General features: G+C 45.3%; 2 protein-coding genes across 4 annotated transcripts in view; one reads left to right on the plus strand and one right to left on the minus strand.

The window, feature by feature from the left end:
• The window catches only part of KDM2B (lysine demethylase 2B), a 113,606-nt gene extending 104,797 nt beyond the window's left edge, over positions 1–8,809 (minus strand). The window contains exons 1-2 of the mRNA XM_040577404.1: positions 6,831–8,809; positions 5,475–5,547 (exon numbers count right to left, since the gene is read on the minus strand). Of these exons, the coding sequence (XP_040433338.1) occupies positions 5,475–5,489 (15 nt within the window). The 5' untranslated portion in view covers positions 5,490–5,547; positions 6,831–8,809. The remainder of the gene's footprint in view (positions 1–5,474; positions 5,548–6,830) is intronic.
• On the plus strand, positions 243–17,730 carry ORAI1 (ORAI calcium release-activated calcium modulator 1). 3 transcript variants are annotated; one of them, XM_040577434.1, is made up of 2 exons: positions 243–1,042; positions 17,129–17,730. In XM_040577434.1, the coding sequence occupies exon 2, from the start codon at positions 17,135–17,137 to the stop codon at positions 17,693–17,695; it is 561 nt and encodes a 186-aa protein (XP_040433368.1). In that variant the 5' UTR covers positions 243–1,042; positions 17,129–17,134; the 3' UTR covers positions 17,696–17,730. The 3 variants fall into 3 exon arrangements, with proteins under 3 accessions (XP_040433368.1, XP_040433367.1, XP_040433366.1); XM_040577433.1 differs by lacking the exon at positions 243–1,042 and adding an exon at positions 1,780–1,982; XM_040577432.1 differs by lacking the exon at positions 243–1,042 and adding an exon at positions 6,229–6,540.
• The last annotated feature ends 1,249 nt before the right edge of the window (positions 17,731–18,979 follow it).

Below are 18,979 nucleotides of genomic sequence, written 5' to 3' on the forward strand. Positions count from 1 at the left end.
TTGAGGCGGGGGGGGGAGAAAGAGGGCGGGGAGGGGGCGGCGATGTGCCCTGCCAGCGGCTCGGCATCCAGTCCCAGGAGCTGCGGCTGCGGCGGGGGGGGGGGGGGGGGCAGGCTTCGCAATGGGGCCGGGGCACCGGGAGGGGGGTCCTGGGGGTCCCGAGGCGGTGGGGGGGAGCTGAGGGGTTCCCCCGCAGTGCCCCCGGGCTGCTGTCGGAAAGCGGAGCCGCGAAGTGGGCGCTCTGGGAGCCGAGCCCCAAAACAAGCGTGGTCGCACGGCGGGTGGGGGCGTCCGATCCCGGCGTGGCCGCTGGGGTGCTGCCGGTTCCTGGCATTGTCGGAGCCTTTCCTCTCCCGAGCGCCGGTTCCCGTCCCTGCGGTGACGCTGAGCAAATATTGGGACCGTCTGATCGCAAGGGCAGGGGCAGGCTGCGCGTTCCGAACAGCCTCCAGGCTTGGAAGTGTGGCTCATCTCTGCCACGGCATCCCTCGCCTCCCCAGAGGGAACATCAAAGAGCCCCTGCACCCAGGGTCAAGGGCTGGAGGCTTTGACGGGGCTCCTCCGCTCGCTTGGGGCGGGTGGCGTTTGTGAGAGCGACGATAGGAGTTTGCGAGAGCGACGTGCAGAGTTAAACGTGTTTCTTCTACCTTCGGTACGGTCCTCGCTCGGTCTCATCTCACCTAGGCCAGCAAAAGCGACCAGTCTCTGATGTAGCCAGTCCAAATCCCAGCAGCAAGTTTCAAATGTGGAGCAGTTCCGCGGGGACCGAGCTTTTCCTTAAAATGGGACATTTCACTATCCCTGTCTGCTTCTACCCAACAGGAACGTGCTCATACAGCACCCAGTCGCCCCTTGCCTACCTAATCAATGACATTCTAGGTACTGTATCAATGTTTTAAATATTGTCATAAAACGCATTAAAATTCAACTTTGCGGGCCTTGCAGGTCATCTCTTTTGGAAAAACCCGTATTTTAATGAGCTGTGACACGTGGATAAAGGCAGGACTTGTCTCGTGGATGGAGTTCTAACTCGGCATTTAAGGTAGTGAGTTTCTCTTTCTGCATCTGCCAACAGCTGTTTGCAGAATCTTGAAAAATCATGTAATCTTTCTCTAACATCTCCCTATTTGCAGATGATTGAACTTTATTATTATATAGAAGTGTTGTATAGGTTATATATTGAAGTGTGGGTTCCAGATGTCTGTTAAACCCAGAGCGTTATTAATCCATAATCCTGAAAAGATGTATGCATACGCTGACCTTTCAGCTAAGATTACTCAAACTTAAAATTAAATGCACGTGTACATCTGTATGATTGAGGCCAGAGTACTTGTACAAGATAAATGGATGTTACGAGAGAATCATCAGACAAAAAAACACATCATCCATCCAGTCTATAAAAGTCTACCAGGAAAGACAGAACAGAGACATAAAAGAAAATCAGCTCATTTTTCTAAATCTTTTTTGGGGATGCAAACAATCTGAGACTCTTGGTGTCTCAAGCAAAGCCACCGAGGACTGTATAAATCACAGACACCTGGAAACCCTAGTGCACCTTATTGGAATATGGAAGTAAATATGTCTCAGAAATATCTATAGACCTCCAAACACAGAAAACACGTTTTTAACCTTGTTTTAAGACAGAAGTGATTCCAGCTAAACTCCAATTCATTTTACCTTTGAAAATACCACTGTAATCATTTTGTGTATTAATACCAAAACACCGAGACACAAACTTAAAAGAACTGGGGGAGAAAGGGAGGGGGAGGTGGTAGGATGTGGGTGATAAGAATATCCGCAGCTGCATTAGATAGGATAAAAACATTTAGAAGCATTATTAAAGCTGTGTGCTGCAGGACATAGGTTAACTGCTTGCAGCTGAGGGCTGAGAGCTGCTTTCCCTCCGAGCAACTCACGCCGCGGATTTCCACCAGGGGGTTCTGCTCCCCGTCAGGCAGCGCTCGGGCCCGGGCTGCTGCGAGGTAGGCTTGCTTCACTGTCAAAAACACAGAAAAAGCTGCGTGCGCTCATGCTGTGAGAAGGGAGCGGTGATCCTTAAGAAAAGGGTTAGCCTGAACGGCATTAAGATAAAATCTGAAAACGCCTTTTTGCTGGGTGTTAATGTACCTTAAGTTACTTCCGTTCCAGTCATGTCTCACAGTGTTTAAAATGCTTCAGTAAGAGCTCCGGTGTTGTGTTTGGGAAGGGTTTGTGAAGAAATGGGTTAATTTCACCCCTCCTGAGCTTTCAAACAAACTTATATCCCATTGGATAGAATGGACTGAAATAAACTTCTAAATGTTTTATAACATCTCTCATTACGTAAAACCTACCATCCTATAGCTTACTTTAGAGTTTAGATGCAAGAGTAGATATTTAACCTTTTCTTGATTAAGGAAGTTAGAAATGATTATATGATTTTCTAGGCAAGATGAAGATTTCTTTTATCTATCTGCAGAAATTAAACTTTGTTTTATGTTAGATGAGATTTGCAGAGCAGTTTGCCTTAACATCCCTGGTGCTTTGGACTACTAACAATCCTCTCAATTTGCATTTCACAACTGCTATGTCCGAGGAGTTATTTTTAATGTAGATCTACCATAATTTCCATTCTGTGGTAACCTGATTTGGTGCTGGTACAATAACAGGAACAAATGCAAGTGATGATTTGCATGTGAAGCTCTCAGTATGGCTTAGAGAAACAGCAATGCAGAGGGTAGCACCTCTGCATGCTCCATACATACAAATAGCGTTGTACGGTACTCTGAGCACCTTTTCTTCTTACCAGTCCTCCTACAGAAAATAGAGAAGTGCATTTTTAGCAGAATGTTTCATGAGTATCCTTGTGACAGTGTTTGGATTTCTCAAGCCTCTTTGGAAAGAAATTTGGATTTCTGCCACCTCTGATAGTGTTCATGCATAAATGATCCAGAGAATGGGTTGATGTTATCTCTAATTAGGGCCAATAGCAGCTTGCTGCTGCAGGGGCCAGCTCCCTCCTCGTGCCTGCATCTCCCTCATTAGGTCTAGCATTCCTGCAGCCCCAGGGTAAGTCAGTTCAGTGACTTGATCCAACAGAAAACTACCCCATCAAGAAAAAAAATACACTTCTTGCTATGTTTTTTTTTCACTGAACCTCTTGCTCTGTAGCCATTTGATTGGTGTAGTCTACAGGATGGAGAGAAGAGTGGGGTGAGATGAAGGAAGGTTGCAGGACTACGCCCTTTTGGTGGCCTTCTGCAATTGCATTAATCAGTGGTAACATCAAACCACAGCTTTGAACTCCACCATGATTTCATTCCCTGAATCATTTCTAAGTTAATTGAGCATGACTGACTCTTTGTTTCAGCTAGCTCTAGAGTGCAGAGGTGTGTGTAACAATGAGTAATTAGGGTTGGAAATAAAAGAATTTATCCCATTTAGTTCCTAGCTCAGAATGGAGAATTGTAAAATGGGTAAAGGAAGAAAATGGGTACGCTGTTACAGTCCTAAGGTTTTAATTGTAGAAGGTGGCTTGATCCTTAATTTATTCTAAGAAGTGATTTATTTATTTTTGCTAGTGGGAAAGGAAGCTATGCTTATTTTAAAGCTGCAACGGTGGAGTTTGTGAGCTTAAAATTAGATGCTTTTGGCTTGGAAAGAGAGATGAGATGCAATTTATTTACTGGCTAGGTCTGAGTCAGTAGGTGCTTTTTGGTACTGTTTCCTTGAAGGAAATATGAATCTAACAATACAACAAAGCACAATACTGTTAAATTCCAAAGCCCTTCCTGATAAACGGGAATAGGAGTGATGGACAGAAACAGGGAGTTCAAAGCACTTTTATGTATCTCTTAGGTCACAGGTAAAGTAAGCTGGATTTGCGGTATGAAAAGCTTCCCATTTTCTAATCTTTAATCATACTGTGTATGCTAAAAGTGGCACAGCAGACTCAAGAAAGAAGTCATTTGGTTGTAATGCAGGGGAACACCATCACTTCAACAGAACCTAATCAGTTGAGCAGTCTATTTTAATACACTTATTTTGGACTGTTGAAATCCTTCTCACCTGCATGTCTCTTGCAGGCTTTCCCATAATTTCCAGAGTATTGAATCAGATATAGAGCTGCTGTAGTAATGACGAATTCAAAAATTCTAATTATACCCTGTTCTACTTTGATAGTTATTTAATTAAAGCTACTGAGTCTCCCTTTAAAACAACTAAAACTTCTGCACCAATACTATAAATACAAATATGTTCCTTTTTAGATAAATCTGATTTTAAGGAACAGATCAAGACCTAGGCGTTACTTATGCAGTGTTAGTAACACGTGATGTTATAGTTCAACTCTGATTTTGTGCAGGGAAAAACCAGCAAACAATCAATCTTGCTGTGCATACACAGTATTTTTATAGTTTACAAACAGCAATGCAAAACAGTTTTAAATGTATGATTCCACAGAAACTAAGTGACAGACCCTTAAGGAAACTTTGCTTGGGATGAGGGGGAAATGTTTACATTCCTGGTTTCTGATGGTTACCGTTTTCCCAAGTACAACGAATGTAGTGAGAAAATCACAGCATCATTGTTCTTCCCTGCTTTGCAATCTGGTGCTCAGGCATGGCCTGGAGCATTGATGGGAGATACTGAAAATGTTCTGATTGTTGTGAGGAAACACCTGTGTTGGGGGGGGGGTTGTTGTTTGTTTTAAGAATTAAAACACATTAAGCAGAGTAGTATTTTATAATGCTATCTTAGGCTGCCTTTCACGCAAATGAATGCTGTGGAGTAGTTCTGTCACGCCCAAAAGAGAAAGAAGGTAGCAAGCAGTACCTGGAGTCACTTACACAACAGTGAAAGCTTTTATGGTAACTCTGTAAGTCAAACTCAGCCTTCTACAGAAGTCTTTCAATGCCTCTGTCAGTAAAAATCTAACCAGAAGTTGTTTTCAACAATACAAAAACTTATTTCCGGAGAAAAGAATGAGATCAAATCTACTGCACTAGGAAATAGTAGTTTCAGGGAGTATATCTGAATACTTCAAATTAAGATTTTTTCTTGTCTGCTTCAACTATTATTATTTTTTTTAAAGAATACCACGTAAATGACATGTAAAGCATTGTGACCTACATTGGTGTTGATTCTGTCATCATCCTTAGATACTCTAGACACAAGTAAATGAACAATATTGCAAAGCAGAGAGATGTTGAGGGGAACAAAGCAAAAATATTCCAGACTACGCCACAAACTTCCTAATTCTAAGTAAGGCAGAAAACTTCAACACCATAGAAAATAACCAATTCTTTTGATTTCTAATAGAACTGGTATTGCAGTGATTCAGCTTGATGTGACCATCCATTTGCCTTATCCAGTATTATTTCTATTCCTAGAATCATAAATTTCCTTACTAGAATTCATTAGTAACTTATTTCTCTAACATCCCTCAGTTCTGACCAACAAGCTTGTCACAGCACAAGCACTGCCTTAAGCCTCACCTTTTCAGAAATCATCTTTGGGACTGGGCCACGTATTTGCTATGGAGTTCTGCTCTGTACCTCAAACTTCCCTCTGTAAAATATAGGACAAAAAAAAAGCTTTAATAGTATTGCATGAATGTGGCAATTCAAAATCTCGTAACACTGACATACATCTGTGTTGAAATGTTCTGCCTAATAAATGAGTGTTTGAACTGTTTGCTGATAAACAAGTCTATCAGGAGCACTGGGCCTACAAAATGTCTCTCAGAACTTGAACTTTGTGACAAACGTCTAGGTGTATCAGCTTTAAATGAAGCGAGGGTGGATGTTCAGAGGGATTTGGCTCCGAAGGACTGACATAAATTGTGCTCAAGCTTTTTGGGAAGGGAGGCTAGTGCGTGAGGTAGCTGAGGAGGAAGGGCTGGGTGGCTGCGTTCTGAGGGGGGGCGGCAGCTGCCCCGTCCCTTTTTCTGTCCTGTGTGGATTCACTAGCAACGAGCGGAGGGGGCTGTAAGAAACTTCCTCACAAACTACAGATCCCCGGGAACTAAGCTTTCGTTACCGAATTAAACAGCAACCTGCTCGGCGGGGCTTCGCCCTCAGGGGCCCGCTGAGGGACGGCCGTGGCTGGCCCACTCCTCACCTCAGCGGCGGGCAGCCGCCGCCTCAGAGCCGCCCTCGGGCCGCCGGGAAGCGGTCGCGGAGCCGCGGGGCGGTGGCGGAGGAGGGCCCCGGGCCGGGTCCCAATGAGGCGGCTGCGGGGCGGTGCTCGGCGGGCGCAGGCTCAGGCTCGCCGCGGCGTGGCGGCAGGCGCGGCCCCGGCAGCAGCAGCAGCAGCAGCAGCCGCCGGGCGCCATGGGGCGTTAGCGCAGCCGGTGCCCTCGCTGTGCTGCAGGAAGGAGCCGCCGCCGCTGCTGCCGGGTGCCTCCCGAGCCGTTCCTCCGCCCGCTCCCTCGCCGCCCGGAGCCCCATGAGCCTGAACGAGCACTCGATGCAGGCGCTGTCCTGGCGGAAGCTCTACCTGAGCCGCGCCAAGCTGAAAGCCTCCAGCCGCACCTCCGCGCTGCTCTCCGGCTTCGCCATGGTGAGCGTCCGGCGGGCGAGGGGCGCTGACGGGCCGCTCGGGCGGGAGCGTGGGCGGGGGGGGAGGCGAAGCGGTGCCGCCGCTTCCCCTTTTTCTGACCGAGGACGAAGCCCTGAGGCGATAGCGGTCTTTCGCCGGCTCTTCCCCGGCCTCCTGCCCCCGGGGCTCGGCACACCCGGGCGGCCCCGGGGCGGCGGTGAGGAGGCGCCTGAGGGAGGGGGGGAGGCCCCGGGAGCGCCCGGCCACGGCCCCGCCGGGCTTTGAGCTGCTCCGCTTCGCCCAGCGCTCACCGTGGCTCTGCTTCTGGATCCTTTTTATTTTTATTTTCTTCCTTCTTTGTGCTGGGTCTTAGAGTTGGCGGTGTCCCTCCAACTCCTTGCGCCTGTCGCCGGGCTTTTTCAGCGCCGCCGTTTGTGTGTGTGTGTGGAGGAACTCGGGGGCTGCTCAGCGCTGAGGGGTTTTGTGCGCGTTTTGGGAATGCCTCGTGGTGTTAGCGTGCTTGGGGTCTGGTACAGGATCACAGCCTGGTAACTCTACCTGCTTCAAGTGGAAGCTGGATATAATCAGAAATATGGTCATTTACAGACTCCATCGCATGTCCGGTCCCCTGACCTACCAAGCAGCCACCTGTGCGTCTGTGAAAATACTTCATATTCGTGCATTTGTTCTGCGTTGATTTATTTTTGCCCCTCTTTCAGCAAGGCACTCCCCGCCGTGCGATGAACCCCTGCCAGACCACTGCTCTAGCCGGAGGATGCTGTTTCAAAACACAACAACCGGTCCGCAGCCGCCTTCTGACGGTCAAATAAATGTCACTGCCCTTCTTGGATGGCTAAAAACAGCCGCAGCTCCTCGGGGTGGCAGTGCCCGGGGCCCGTTTGACTGACAGGCAGCTGTGTTGGTGCAGCGGCATGTTGGGCTCGGGTCTCCTCGGGTGACACGCAGCTCACACACCGCTGCTGCTGCTGGGTTTCCCTCATCGTGCGCTCCCCTTGTGTCAGAGCAGTTTGCCAGGCTGGCTGCTCGAGTCAGGATTTCTCACTGAGAGTGAGAGAGGACAGAAGGGGAAAGCTGTAGTTTGCACTGTGCTTTTCTCTAAATACCTGCTGTGTAGGCTCTTAGTGTCCCGTGGATGTACGAGGTGCATTCACTGCTTTCCTGACTGTCTGCAGCAGATCTGGGAGCTCGGAGTCCTGCAGCTGGAAACGTCTGCTTTTGAATTGATGTTGCTCAGGGTAGTTCAGGAAAAAGCCACTTTGTTCTGATTAGCAAAAGCTGTAGTTGGAAGGAATGTTGCCTGTGAATACTCGTCCCATTTTAATTTTCTTCAAGTTACCCCCTCAAAAGTTCTGTTTTGATGTCCAGTGTGACCTTGTTAAAGAAAAACAAACTTGTTGCCTCGTTGGTTTGGCTGTTAAGAGATTGTTGTCTGGCTGGGACTTCCTCATCGTTTCCAGAAGAACTGACTTGACTTTCAAATATTTTTAGATTTCTTTTGAGTAACTTTGCTTATCTGCTAAAGTTGTCCTCAGCGATTTCTGCATTGAAAAGCAGGGCCTTCTTGCTGCCGCCACGCCTGTGCATTGTTTACCAGCTTCAGCAGATTCCTCAGCACCTGATATCCGAACAATAGGCTGCTCAAGTACAATCTAGTCTTGGATCTCAAACTTAGTACAGCAATTAAGTGTCATTGTTCCTCCCTTTTCCTTATCAACGCAGGGAAGAAAGAGCCTAAAAGACACATTCAGGACCGCCCAGCAGATAGGTGGGAATTGTCAGGAGAGGAATGTGCACGTCTCCACGCCTGCTCCATTGATCCTTGTTCTTTTATTAAACAGTGCTTGCGTCCTCTAGTATGAGCTAAGTGTATCCCCGCTAAACTGGTCCTTTATTGTTGGACTAATCTCGTATGTAACAGCAGCCCATTTCAGAGCTCATTCCCTCAAGATTAGTTAAGCTTACCCCAGTTAAATGATGCATGCCGAAGTCAAGAGATTGCACAGGGCAGTGACGTGTAGAGCATGAAATGTCAGGTTGCGCTTCCACAGAGGAAATTTATTAAAAGCCTGCTCCGTGGTCAGTTTTATTTTAGAGCCTGCAAATCAGTATTTTACACTTTGTGTTAACCTCAGGGAGAGTGGTGCAGGGTCTGGAGGCTGCAAACTGATGTTAGAGCCGCTTTCTCAGGAGTAAACCTCAGCATTTACTTTGGGCAGGTTTCCCTGGATGCTGTCATCCACTGCCATATTCCTAAACAGAGAGCTATGAAATTTATCATCCTGCATTTAGTACATTCTTCCAGTTTATGGGGGCACTGAATAATATAAGTCCCCCAAACGTTTAGGGGTAAGGAAGGAAACTGGGGGGCATATGTAGTCCATGAAGGGAAGGAATGGAGGGTTCCCTCCGTGTGTTGGTAGAGGCATTGAGGATTTCTTCTCACTTCTGTTTCATCTTCTAGATCTTGATGCCTGACTTCCTTTTCCATGCCTGTCTTTGTCTTAACCCAGTCTATCTCAGGGCTGACCATCACCACCAGGAATACTTTGCAGAACATATCTGGTGCTGCTAACACTAGCTCATCCACACCTGTAGTGGCAGTATCAAAATCTCCAGTGCAGGTGGATTGCTGGCAAGTTATTTTTGTTGGAATAATTAAGCAGATGTGTTAGCATCATTTTGTCACCACAGTTGCATCGTGGTAGTTTGACAACTGCATGATACTGGAGTTGAAAAAATCAGGGAAGTTGTTAAATCCCAACAGCCATCAAACTGGAAAACTCAAACATCCCCCCCCAACCCCCAAAAAAAAAAAAAAAAAAAAAATTGACAGCTCTGTGAAAATACCCGAGCCTAAATTAGGGATCTACGTTATACAGCCATGGTAGTTGATTTAGTTATGTTTAGAATTCGGAGGACGTTACTTACGAGACAGCACACTTAACTTGTAAATGCCTCTCATGATTCAAGCTGGGCAGAGTGTCGTAAATAGTAATATATAAGCTTCAAATACTGGATATCGTCAAAGAACCGTCAGCTCGTGCCTTTGAAATGTAGCCAATGCAATCTTCCGCAGAGAGCTTCAGTCATCTTTTGTAGAAGATTGACTGCACTGATGCACATTATTTCAATATCAACTATTATGGAGATATTTCGGGAAGGATCCAGACCCCGCTGCTGCCAGCACTGAGCAGATAGCATAGCCCTTGTCTAGTAAGGGTTACTCTGCCATTCTAAATCACTCTGCAGTGATCTCTCTTCAGGAGTTGTAGCTGTAGTTAACCAGGATTCCGGTAGAATAATGTGCAACAGCTGTGTTTTGTAACCTCCAGTAACGCCTTACAGGCCTGGTTTCATGGCTTCTGCCACCACTTGCCTTTTACGTTGCTGTTGCACCTGGAGGTTATGGCTTGCCTGGAAGAATCTTGTCTATGTGAAACGTTTCTTCTGTTTGCTTACAGTCGTGAAAGCAGCGTTTTGTTGCTTCGTTGAGCATCCCTGTCTCAGGTTATAGATGAGGAAGGCAGCGGTGGGGAGTGCTTAGGGCTCTAACAGCAGCTGCGGGTGGCTGCTCTGATTTGGAGGATGTCAAGGTGACATTAAGCTGCGGTTTCTTCTCCCTGCTGTGCTGTCTAATCTGACCTTGTACTTATAAACTAAATTTATCGTAAGTTATGCTGTGTGGAGATGCCGCCGCCTTAAGATGTGTTTATTCCTCTTACGTGGGTACTGCATTTTCATGTTTACCAACAAAATAAAATTAAATCATGCACTTCTGTTCCAGTGGTGACTTAGTGATTGTCAAGGCTTTGCCATTCTGCACCATAACAAGCCCCAGTCGTGATTCTAGACAGACCATAAAGGAAGCTCACTTTCTCTTCTGTGTAAAAAAGCAGTAATAATGTCGTTATTTTGGCTCTTCTTTTTAAATTTCTTGTGACTCTGTACAGGCCAGAGCCAGTCTTTGTATGAGATGTTTATAACTCGTAATGAATGGTGCAGAGACTGAGTGGAGAGCCTGGCTTTGTGCCTCTGCCTCTGGGAGCGAGCAGCGCTGTCAGGAACAGAGACTGACCGGCTCCGGAGCATGGACAGCCGGAGGAGCGCGAGTTCCCTGCGATCCTATCCCGATCCCATCTCCTCCTTGCAGTCCCACATGTAGACAAGCTGGGGTTAGAAGGTGGGATTCGTTATTGAAATAACGTAGTGATCTGAGCCTGAGACTTGGAGAGACCTCTCCTGTGGGGGGGCTTCCTGCTCAGAGTTGTGTGTGTTACGGAGTCGCTAGTGCATGGAAGTGTTTGGATAGCTAGACGCAGCCGAGCCTAGTCAGAGCTGCAGCAAGTGAGGGTAAGAAAATATTTCTGCAGGTAGGTGTTGATTAAAATATTTTAGTGATTGCTGTGTGCAATTTTACTGGGGTATATTCTGGCATGGTGAAGTGCAGGTGCTGTAGCTCTGGTGTGCTTCTCCAGGTAAAGTTCTCCTTGTGTGGATGGACCCTTAAAATATGCAACCAGGAAGCTTTCTTAAAAGCCATTCTTGACATATCAGGTGGTATAGAAACTGTCATCTTCTGAATCAGTTCCTTATCTAGGGACGGTAGCTGTAGCCAGGGAAGAGGAGGTGAGAGCAATCCCGCGAGGATGTACAGGTAATCCTAGACTTGGGATCAGTAAGTGCCTTTAGTAAGACTGATGTTTGAAGCCGGCAACCTTTCCAGAAGGGTTTTGTTTGTGACGATCTGCAAGAAAGCTCCCTCTGTGAGTGGTAGGCATAGTAAGAATGTGACGATACCAAGACCAGCGTCTCTCAAGAGTATTCCCTTAAATGTGTCATTATAAGGTTGTCTATGTTTAAATCCAGTAACTTTTAATAATACTGATTTCTTGCTCTCTGAATCTCAGACAAAAAGGAGAGAAGAGCACTTGCAATTGGAGCTTTAGACAGGTCAGATAGCACTGTGTAGTGTACAGGAGACAAATCTACAGCGGTGCTGTCACCTGGCCGTCGGTGGGCATTGACCGCAGCCCCGAGTTACAGAATGCATTTAGCGGAGAGGGTGGTCATCAGAGCTACAGTCAGCAGCGAGGAGTTCGAAACTGCTGTGGCTCTGCCTGGTTTGAAGCTGTCTCTGTGGCATGGGCATGCTGAACTCGGCCTTGACTTGCAGCTGTATGTTAACAGCAGTACTTGCTGCTGCGAGCGGCCGACCCTAACAATTCGCACAGTGCAGCGGTTACAGTGCGGGCTCCCAGCCCGTGTTATGTTCCTGCCTGCCAGAGCTCAGGGCTGCCTTTGTGGGGAAGGGGAGTAGAGGAAGTCATCTATAAATAGGTCCTAGATAATACAGGTTTACTTGTATAAGATAAGGCATTTTATTTCCTTTTGTATACAGCAGTGGCTACTGATGCTGAAAAGGCTGTGAGCCTGTGGTTGTCAGAAAGCTCTCAGAAGCTGTTTGCTGCTGTTGCCCATAATAGCAAAGAGCACGTACCTTTTTTCCACTGTTGAATCTCAAGTGTCATTATGACCTGCTACATGGGTGGCTCTCAGTTCGGTCCTCCCTTTTGTTTTCCTTCTGATTGGTGTCTCTCACATTTTATTTCCTCTGAATACTCGTTTTGGAGAAGGCGATCCTAAAACAGGAACTGAAACTTGCTTTATTCTGAAATTGAAACCTTTCTTGTAGCCTATAAAATTGGGGAAAAATGCTGAAATGTGAAGCAAGCTGTTTATTGAGGTCCCACTGCTGCGGTAAAAATGAACAAGTGGCAAGCCAGGACAGTTGCTCATCCTGCATTTCTGTGGCCATATAAGCTTTGTTTGTAGCTGTGTGTTTGGTTCTTTATGGAAAATTGCATTATTGCTGGTGAAAATAGTTTTATTAATGGTTTTATTGTTATCACAGCTCTCTTCTTGTAAAACAGAAAAGCTGATATTTTATAGAATCTAAGTCACTGTGTCAGTGCTTTTATGGATAGAAACTTTCAGAGCACTTGGGATAGCATCTGAATGTCACGCTTCCTTTAGTTCTTTGAAGACTCCAGTCTTGCATCCTATGACCACGAGAGTCCCTTAGTTTTGTCAGGAAACTCTATTTCAGATTTACAGCTTTGTCGAGGGCTGCAGTAAATCTGTCAATTATATCTGTAGGATGATCTGAAGTTAAAGTTAGCTCTTCTCTGAGCCAGGGATTAGACCAGATGACCTCTTGAGGTGTCTTCCAGCCTACGTTAGTCTATGGTTATGCAGCAAGGCGAGGTAATGGCAGCGAAACGTAACGGAAGTCATGGAGGAAGAATGTCCTGCGTGGAGCACAGCATGTACACATCCGACCGTGCGTTGCATGGGCTTGGATCATAGCAGATGTGCTCACGGGGGCTCTGGTATGGTAAGTGTAACCTTACAAGAGCAGTTCTGATCTGTGTATTGAAATCGCAGCGTGAGCAAAGGAGACAGGAACTTCTCTTGCTTTGCATCACTGTTTGAAAACAGACGCAGGGCCTCATAATGAAAAATGGAGCTTCTTGGTTTAGGTGCCTCAAGCCTGGCCCAGGCAGTTTGCTGCTCTTGAGAACAGAGGCTTGCAATTGAAAAGCGCTGGCAGTTTTTTCTGCTAGTTTATAGTGAAAGGGTTCCCAAATTAGCTTCTTTGACAGTTTGAGGAGACAGAAAGCACAAACTGATTTTTCACTTAGAGGTCAAGCAGGAGTTAGTCTGCCAGGTGCAAGCACAAGGAGGCTTTGCTGTACTCTCCGTGGAGAATTCTGTTCTTCACTTTGCTGTAGGCTCTTTCCTGTCCCAGCACGTGATTGCTAGTACTCTTCTCTCTGGTTCCAGCTGTGGGGAGGAGGTTGTGCTGCTTGCTGGCAGGACAGCCAGCTGGGTTTCCTCCCTCATGGTGGCCTCCCTTGGTGCTTGCCATCAGAGCTGTGCTGGCACAAGCTGCTGTGGGGGGGACTCGAGAAGATGCTGAAACTGGCCTAGGCATGCACCCCCTGTGGGATGTTCCATTTTTTGTGTTTGTTTGTTTGTTTTCTAGGTATCAGGAGCTTGCCCTCCCTTGGTATGGAGCCTTTTTCTGGCAGGTTTTGGCTGTGTTGGGGTGCGCATGAGACTTCGAGGCAGGGTGGCTGACTGCCCTGCCTCTGCTTTACTTACAGCTTAACTTCTTGATGTCCCAAGCTGGGGGTAATTGGCAGTGTGTGGTGGTGAATACTTGGCTGCCAGTTTATTGCACACGTTAGAAGACTCGTGCCGGGGTTACCGTTCAAATGATGGTGATGGTCTCTCTAATTATTTTTATAGAGAGGGTATGCTTGCAATTAGAGTAGCTAATTGCATGGTATGGTTTGAGCTGAAGGAAGTTACGCCCTTCCTGCTCGTGAGTTTACTTGTGCCAAGCCTTAAGTAACAGCTATAGTCTTGACAGATTTCTGAAAGCACTTCTGAGAGGTGATTTGGGGGCCTACCAACACAACAGACATCCCGTGCAGAGCAGATCGGTCTCAATGTCTTTGTCAGCCATACACCGAAGCTTTGCTGTGTACCTTGAACTTGGGGTAACTCGGGTTCCTGGTCTGGGCCTCTCCTTTTTGTAGACCAGCTCTCCCTGTGATTTTCTCTGTGCTTATATAGGCGCAGAACTATGAGTGTCTGAATGCTGCTTAAATTCAGCTGGCTTCTTGTAAGATGTTGTTTTGAGTATGCATATAATAAAGCCAAATCAGAAATAGGTGCTTTTGGATTAAATGTAATTTTAGCTGACACTGAAATGGAAAGAGCTCAGGAGCAGCTGTTATGTTGGAATTAAGAGAGTCTGACTAAACTTCAAAATCAGATGCTTGATATCATTATTACCTGGAGACACTGATTAATAGAAACGTAAAATGTCTTCAGTATTTGGTGAATTAAATGCTTTTTAAAAAATCATCAGTTCTTAAAAGAAAAAACTTTTATTTTATGCAATTCTTTAGTGTCTTATTTGGTTGTTATCCTAATAAGTACTAGAATGAAGGATTAAAATGTCCTGCAATAGTGGGATGTTGTTGAGTCTAAAATAGATCTGGCAGCCTAGCTTTCAAATTCAAACTATGCACTAGAAAATTTGCATGAAATAAATTCTGTTAAGTATGAAAATGAATCCTCAGTGGTGAAGGCTTGCAGTTGTTCTGTGAAAAACAGCACGCAGGAAGCCTGGTTTCCCGTGAGTGCATTGGTACTAAGGAGCGATCCCCGCAGAAGCGAGACCCGACGGCTTTGTTTATCCTCTCAAATGTGAAGTTTTCCACAGCTGAGAAATGGTATCGTAAGATCTTTGAACAAGAATTGTATATGTATTAATACAATTTCTTGTTGAGTTCCTTGTAACACTTGGATGCTGTTCACTAGCTGATTGGTTAGGTTTACAATGATAAAAGCTTTCAGTAAAGGAATTAAAATATTGGCAAAACTCCTTGAATGCCTGTTGAAACATGTCTGAGCAAAGGCCCCGGTTGGCTTAATATTTGGTACGTTAGCAATATAGAGTTGCAGTGTCCTAGAATGCTGATTCTGTGCGTGCATGGAGATGGGATGCCAGACTTGGTGTAGTTTGGCTCTATATCTTCCTGCACACACATTACCTACACTTCAGGAAATTTTCTGTGTGAGCTTTTGATGAAAGTGGAGGTGTTGGAAACGTGCACTGTAGGCTGAACGCCATCTAAGCCATTGGTGTCATCTAGCAGTGGGCTAAACCTGGCTTGGTGGGACTTGTGAGCTCATTTGTGTTTAGGAAATACAATGCCTAACTGTTTTCATGGTCTTCTGAGGGCAAACTGGTGCGTTACGGAAGAGCTAGACTCAGAGCTTAGTGCTGCTGAGAGTCCGAGGCCCTGGTACCACTGCTTCTCCCTCAGTCACACACACCTGTGCCAGCTTCCCCGTTCCTCAGAGGCGTTGCTGGAACGGCTCGGTCCCCAACCTAGCGGGTGCTGACTGCTTCTTGACCAGGGTAGTGATTGCTGGGCGAGTGATCTGACTCGCTTCCATGAAGGATTGAGACTGGGCAGCCAAGGTGCGGGTCAGTCTGAGCTGTGCTGAACGGCAGAACTCTGCGTCTTCCTCATATGGGGTACATGTGTTCAGATTTAAGGCTGCTGTTAAATTTTTTTTTTCTGTGTTTTGAACATATTTTGTTTATTTAATGAGATACTTTGAGAAAGATAGCTAAACTTAGACATTGTTGCGCTATCCCCTGTTTGGAAATGTGCTTTGTCTCAAAGGCAGATTTATCAGGAAAGGGGACTTTTCAAGAAGGGTCCTGGGGGTAGCGTCACTCATCAGTTGCACATGCTTAAAATCACCTGACGGTTTTAAAACCTGTTAAAAGCATGCTATGTAATTTCTTTTATCAAAAATATTTCAGCTGTGTTTATAAATTTCCTAGTGCTGTTGTTTAATGGGAATTTCTGCTCCTAAAGCACAGGCATCCTTAGGGATCAGGTTTGTAAAAGGGCATGGCTGCATCCAATAGTAGAGGGCTGGCCTTGGAGCATCTTCATGAGGTGTAGAGTGTTCACCCAGGGGTGTGGTTAGACACAATTTCCAGAATTTTGTGCTCTCTGGGATGTCTAATATTGCTTTGTTCCACGAACCAGATGATTTCTTCTATAAACACCAAATATCTATGAGTTCAGACAGTAGAAATTGCTGCGCTCTCTCAATCTGGGATCTTAGCGTGCTGAATTGTAATTCCTTCTCAAATTTTTCCCTAGTAGTTCGAAGAGTTGCTAGCAACGTCTTTTCTGTCCTCCGGTCTTCTCCACGCTTATTCCCTCTAACAGGCTTATTTGGCCACGGACGTTGTGGAGCCTTTCACATTCTGAGCTGCTTTTCTGGAGTCTGCTTAAATACTTACTTTGAGTGAAGGCATATCATCAAGAGCCCCATGGAAAGGTGATCTTCCTAGTGAAAGGCTCCTGCTCTTCAGAACACAAATAGATAAGGTGAAAGGACCACCAGGCTTGTGAAGGGCAGCCTGCAGCCTTCCCAGGCCATTGTGTTACTGATACCTACTTCAAAAGACTTAATACGGTATTCATTCCACATATGTGTGGGACACACAACATTTCCTAATATCCAACAAAATTTATAATCTGTAGTAAAAGATCAAAAGCTACCACTACAATATAATACAGGAAAGAAGAAATCTGTGACCAAAATACTTCGACTCCTAAAATCCAGCTATTTTGTTGGGATGAGCTGGAGGTAGCAGGGTGGTTGTGCTGTTAGTAGTTTAGCTCATACTGATGGTTTGCTTTACGAATGAGCAGCAAATATGAGAAAGGTGGCCTTCGCGTGATAGCTCAGATGTAAGATTGACATGAAAAGAAGTTCAAATGTAGTCTGTAATTTTGTTTGGATCAGATGATGTTCCGGAAATGTTTGGGCCCCAAATAAGTGTTTTTATTGTCAAAGAATAAACAGAATTAGTATGACATGCTTAATTATCCTGCAATGAAAATAATTTGAAATTAGAATAATCAATAGCCAAAAAATATGTAACACAGATAAATATCTCCTTTTTTTCCTTTCCTTTCAGGTGGCTATGGTAGAAGTTCAACTAGATGCAGACCACGACTACCCACGAGGTCTCTTGATAGCCTTCAGTGCCTGTACTACCGTCCTTGTCGCAGTTCACCTTTTTGCACTCATGATAAGTACCTGCATTCTTCCAAACATAGAGGCCGTTAGCAATGTGCATAATCTCAACTCTGTAAAGGAATCCCCTCACGAGCGTATGCACCGGCACATTGAGCTTGCCTGGGCGTTTTCTACTGTCATTGGAACTTTGCTCTTTCTTGCAGAGGTGGTATTACTGTGTTGGGTGAAGTTCCTTCCTTTAAAGAAGAACCCTAGTGGTCCGTCCCAGAACAGCAGCTCCACCATCACATCAGGACAGGCAGCAGCCATTGCATCAACATCTATTATGGTTCCCTTTGGACTGATTTTCATTGTGTTTGCCGTCCACTTCTACAGGTCACTGGTCAGCCATAAAACAGACAGGCAATTTCAGGAACTGAATGAACTTGCTGAATTTGCACGGCTCCAGGATCAGCTGGATCACAGAGGTGATGCCATCTCCCCAGCTGTTACCCATTTTGCATAAACCTGTACTTAAAGAAAATAAACCCACTATCCTGCTTCTGCCTTGTTATGTTGACTCCCCCATGCATGAACTGGTCAAACTGTTGATTTTCCTTTAAAGAGAAGGTTTATAAATGTTGTTTGAACTTTATGGAGAAAAAAAAAGTTCTTGTCATAATCTGTTGGATCGCTGACATCTGAAGGAATGGATGGCGGGGTACGCTTGCACTGCATGTGCATCCCTCCTCTTGTGAGCACTCTGGTTTGCTTCTTGTTAGTGCTGAATGGTGGCTATAGGAATATGTGGAGAGCAACACTGTAAGCAACACTGTAAATCTGGGTATTTGTTAGGGACAGATAGAGAATCTTTTTTCCTCTTTATTTGATGTTGGCATTTACTAGAAGATACTGCTTGTCCAATCCATGTTGCATGGCATGATACAAATTACTTGGGATATGCAGCAATTAGCACTTGGTTTCAGTGCTAGCGCTGTTCTCTCTGGAAAGCCTGACAGATGGTAGAAGTGAAAGCTTTCCCACCACCTTCCCCAGTATGTTTTGCTGCCAAGTAATTAATACTTCACTGATTTCTCCAGCGCCTTTTTCTATGGCAGTTACACATTTTATAACTTGCTAAACACCCATGACTAGTCCTACTGTGATGTGGTATAGCCACATGAGTAGGAATGAGACTACTATACTCTTCTTTGGAAGAAAATAAAAGCAATAACTGTTCTAAAGTTCTCGTGAGCTGGCACGTGTTGTATTATCTGAAGAGATAGAATTGCCTGTTTTCCATTTAGGAATCTTTTTTTAAAAAAAGGAGGAACTAGATGGAAATTATCACTGGATAAATTTTGCTTGAAAATCAGAACCACTGCTGTTTTTTCCAAGCCAAAGTAGTAATTATTTTATACTTTTATATAAAAATATATATATTTTTTAATAAATCCTCAGACACAAGCAGCAAAAGGTGCTTTCTCTGCATTGGATTCCCAAGTAATTAGCTATGCCTTGATCTTCCTTGTTTAGAAAAAGTCTTCTGCTTGCTGAAGTGTTGTTGTATGTAATAACTTCAGACATTTTTTGCTTCCAAAGGATCTGGAAGACTAATTTTCTCTATGTCAATTTATTTATGAAAGTAGATTATTTGTAATTAACATTGCTGCTTACTTTCAGACACGCATCTGTGATAGGCTACAGTGTCATTTTTCTGTTTTCTTCCTTACGAGGCCAAATGGAAGCTTTTGCTTCTTAGGTAAGAGGTGTGTCCAAGAAAGATGCAGCAGCTGTGCTGTGCTGCTTC

The sequence above is a fragment of the Cygnus olor genome, chromosome 17 (assembly GCF_009769625.2).
Source record: "Cygnus olor isolate bCygOlo1 chromosome 17, bCygOlo1.pri.v2, whole genome shotgun sequence".
Lineage (NCBI taxonomy): Eukaryota > Metazoa > Chordata > Aves > Anseriformes > Anatidae > Cygnus > Cygnus olor.